Source organism: Ruditapes philippinarum, unplaced genomic scaffold, assembly GCF_026571515.1.
Source record: "Ruditapes philippinarum isolate M1 unplaced genomic scaffold, ASM2657151v2 ctg1911_1_1_1_1, whole genome shotgun sequence".
NCBI classification, from domain to species: Eukaryota; Metazoa; Mollusca; class Bivalvia; order Venerida; family Veneridae; genus Ruditapes; species Ruditapes philippinarum.
In genome coordinates, this window is record NW_026851516.1 from 187,162 (window position 1) to 191,491 (window position 4,330).

The window sequence follows — 4,330 nt, forward strand, 5'->3', positions numbered from 1 at the left end:
ATATGAAACTGCATACTATTATTGTCCGTACCTTTCTTTCTTGGTATCTGATGAAATACTTTTTTTTATATAGGCAATTTTCTTATTCTTTTTTTAAAACCTTTTATATGCCGAATGTGATAGGTGGTTTATAGTTTTATGCCAGGACTACTAAAAGATGTTTTTGTGTGCAGTAAAACTGTCTTTCAATATAGTTGTACATGTAATATATTATTGCATAGGTTAAATATCTCCTTTTTTTCTAGCACAAAATTACGAATGCCATCCTGTTTGTTACTAACTGAATTAACTTCTTTGTATCTGTTGATTTGTTTTCACAAATTAGTAGAGTTTAGTTGATGTTTAGTATTTTGTGTGGAAATCAAATGCTTTATATTTTGCTACTTTATTGACATTTAATTTCACATTCACTACATTTTTTTTTTCTCAAATAATAAGCATTAAAGGAGAATTTATATAAACGTTATAAAGCCCATTTTTGTCCTTTGAAAGACAAAAAAATGATATTGCTTTTAGGCATAATGGGCCTGTTAGTTTTATTTTATTTAAAAGGTGGAAAGCGCTTAAAATTACGCAACTAAGCAATGAAAAATAAAATAATCCCAATATAGATACGAAAATGTGTTTAAATTCTACATTTATTTCACTGAAAACAATCTCACATACACGTTCAAACAATTTAAAAAAATATATAAAATTTGTATTAAATTATAATGCAAGAATACAACGTATGATGAATCAAATAAATTTTTCACAAAATAATTCATGTATATAAACAAATTAAATCAAACTAGTAGTATCTTTACATATTGAATATCCATATACTTGTGCAACATTTTAAGGCAAACAAAGCCAGGGTGTCGGTGTAAAAGTGTAAATAGTGTAAAAACTATCACAATCAAGATATTTAAGTGACTGTGCTTTTCTGTTTACATTTTATGTTTGAAAATTGATTTTTACATATGCATCAGATTGTTCTTTAGATATTTTTATTGATCTCATACACTTCCATGTTGTCATTTTCATATCTGCTTATATACATCTTAGTCATTTGTTGATTACAACAGATTGACTTAATGGCCTTTCCACTGTCAGCTTCTATAACCTCTCCTATCAGCTCACCATCACATGTAAACAGTACAACATTATTGGAGACAACTCCAGATACCAGCACACTACCTGCTTCTGTGAGATAACACCAGTTAGCCCCCTTTAATGGTTCATCATTAAATGATGTATTAACTTGACCATTGTTGTCCAGTACTATCAGTCCATCATAGTCAGCAACATAAATCCTTGCAGCATCCTGACTGACAGCTAGACTGCGTATGTTAGATAATAGATCATGTCCTGACTGATCTTTACTGATCTGATGAAGCTTCCTACCAGATAATGTATACATATATACTGATGTTTTACTGTCTGAAATATATAAATTATTGTTTGCATATGCAAGGCCATAACATACAAAATCAGTTTTAATCTTGTTTGTTGTTTTCAATTGTCTTTCTAGAGAAATGAAATGAACTTCCTTTTTTGATTGCAGAGTAACTGCTACTTGTGTGTTATTGATCATACACACTTGCCATGGCATTCCAGGTAGATCACAATAGTCAGTGACAATATAGTTATAACTGTGTAACCTTTTAAGCTTGTTGTTGTTGTAATCTGCAAGAATTATTGTACCATCTTCCATACAGCAGGCACTGGTGATGCAACAATTGTTTATATCAGACTTAACTTTTACATTATAAGATTGTTTTCCTTTAATCTGAAATAAAGTGACAGCAGTCTTTGTAAGTTTCTCTGATAGTGTGCCTAGGGTGTTCTTTTGTTCTAGCTGTGTAACAATTCTTCTATCTCGTTGAAAATCTATGTCTTTAACATAACTTTTAGACTTTGCATCTTCTATATATATGTTTGCAACATTTGCAGCATCCTCTGCCAATTTAACATAAACAAACACTTCAGATTGATTTGCGTTTTCAGATGCTAATTTATCATTAGCTGATGTAATCCTTGACTTGTTTGCTTGTAGCTGTTTTAGACCATCTTCAATCTTGTCTTCAAGACTTCTGACTTTATCTTCTATCACATCTATTGAACTTTTCTCCAGCTTGTCAAGATGGTCATTGATTTCTTGTCGGAATTTTCTGATATCAGCAAGCAGTTCCGCTTTTCTCTTTAGCAGCCTTTGTTTATCCCTCTTAAATCTATCAGCTTGTTTAGCTAGTGTCTCAGCTAAGGCTTTAAGTTTTGTCTGAATTTGTCTGGATTCAACTTGGTAAGTATTGTTTTGGATAAATTCAGGTATGTAGAATGCATCCTTGCATAATCTGCAAAATAAGTTCAGACAGATTATAATTATATTAGGCTATCAGATAACTGAGGAGATTAAATATTTTATTCTCTGTAACATATAAGTATTTAATTAGAATATTATGTTCAGACTTTTAAGACCCTATTAAACATGTCATATATAAAAGTGACACTATGCCCATCCAACGGTCTTATAAAGAGAGTGGGGCAGACTGTTTTATATTTCTTGCATATATAATATTTTGTTTTATCCTGAATTTTTCTAATATCAATTGTTATTAAATCAGCATTATAGCAGTCTATCATGTGAAATATATTGTCAATTTAGCTCAACTTGACACTGAACAATTGAGCATAATGAAAAATATAATCTGTTTTTATATATTAAATTTTACCTGTGATCAACTGCCATACATGTAGAACAGCCAACATTATCATGGTTCTGACAGTACATATCAATGTGTTTATGACTGTGTCTGTCACATCTCTCTGTTGGTGCCCTCGGCAGACTTTTGCTGGTTCCTGACTTAACTTGAGATTTATCCAACACCTTGTGACCTACTAATACAGGTACTTCATTGTGAACTTGAACGCAAGTTTTACAAAAGTAATCATGTCAATCTACACAGAATTTTTCGCCTTCAGTATTTTTCCCTTTATTTTTACACATTGAACATAATACATCAAATATTTCATCGGAAAGAATATCCGTATCTATTTGTTTACCAGTAGCCATTTTGTAGAAATTTTATTCAAATATGAAATCTGAACTGATCTATTCACCAATAAAGCTGTCCCATTTTCGTTTATTCACAGCAACACTTAATAATCACAGTTCTGAAGTTTTGCAACTGTTAGGATATTTAACTTATTCCTTTCTATGTGAAATTATTATCTCAGATTTTGCTGGTTCACCCTACTAAGTTGACAAATGGAAAAAAGGCTCATATTCATTGCACGGTTGAATTTTTATCTGTTAAAATGTCGGTCCAAAGTCCAAATTGATAAACCTTATCAAAATATGCAGTGTTAAGGTATTAGCACCCTAATGCATTACCTCCGCTTTGAAGAGTATTCAAATAGGCTAGAACTACTGTTAACTACATTGAAAATGAGGGGCCATGGGTTCAATCCCCAGAAGGGTCAACTTTTTTTTTCTTTCTTTTTTTCTTTTAACATTATTTATGTATCTCTCATGTCCCATTTGGAAAGAAAAAAGTGTTTAATTTAGATTTTTTAATTTATATAGGTATTTATTGGCTAAATTATGCTTAATCTAGTAATAAATATGGTACCTGATATTTTCAAAGTGTTATATAATCAAAACTAGACGGTAAAAGTATTTCATATTTTACAAGATCAACCAATATAACTTTATAAAATTTTAGGGAAACTTTGAAAACAGGCACTCATTTGGGTAAATTTAAAAAAAAATTAAATTAGGCTCCCTAAGTAGAAAAATGGTCTGACACGTGGTTAAAATGGGTGGGGTAGGGTAATATTTTTATACAGATTTCATAAATTTTAAGTAGAAACCATAATTTTGCTTATGTGGATTGTTAGCTGAATGGTACTATATGTTTCTTACCAAAAATTAATGGGAAAACATTTTTCATTAGAATGTTATTGCAGATTATTTAAAGGTTCCGCATTTCTAAAAAAGGGCCCTCATAACATCCTAGCTTGAGTTCAGAAAAGTGGCCATAACTTGATTTCCGTACGGTAAACTTTGTTTAAATTTTGCATACAGGTGTACTTTAAGGTATACATCTAGCCTATGATGTCAATTTTTTAGTTTCTGAAAGTGCCCATTAGGGTCCTAATACCTTAAGTGTTTACATAGGCTTGGTTTAACATAGGTTTAACATTATGATATTTATAAAGCAATAAACACCCGGAAGTAAATCTAAACAATTTTAAGAGAAAAAATATGTCTTTCCATGAAAAAATCTTGTAACAAGAAATGAAAACTGATAATAATCAACACGGACCACAGGTTAAAATAGACCAC

The 4,330-nt window shown here is 30.8% G+C and overlaps 1 protein-coding gene across 1 annotated transcript; it reads right to left on the reverse strand.

Moving 5' to 3' along the window:
* Positions 1-663: 663 nt before the first annotated feature.
* Positions 664-3,323, reverse strand: LOC132748938 (uncharacterized). The gene is made up of 2 exons (XM_060738968.1): positions 2,715-3,323; positions 664-2,336 (listed from the first exon to the last, which is right to left on the reverse strand). Exons 1-2 carry the CDS (start codon positions 2,771-2,773, stop codon positions 980-982), a joined length of 1,416 nt encoding a protein of 471 aa, XP_060594951.1. The 5' UTR covers positions 2,774-3,323; the 3' UTR covers positions 664-979.
* Between the last annotated feature and the right edge of the window lie 1,007 nt (positions 3,324-4,330).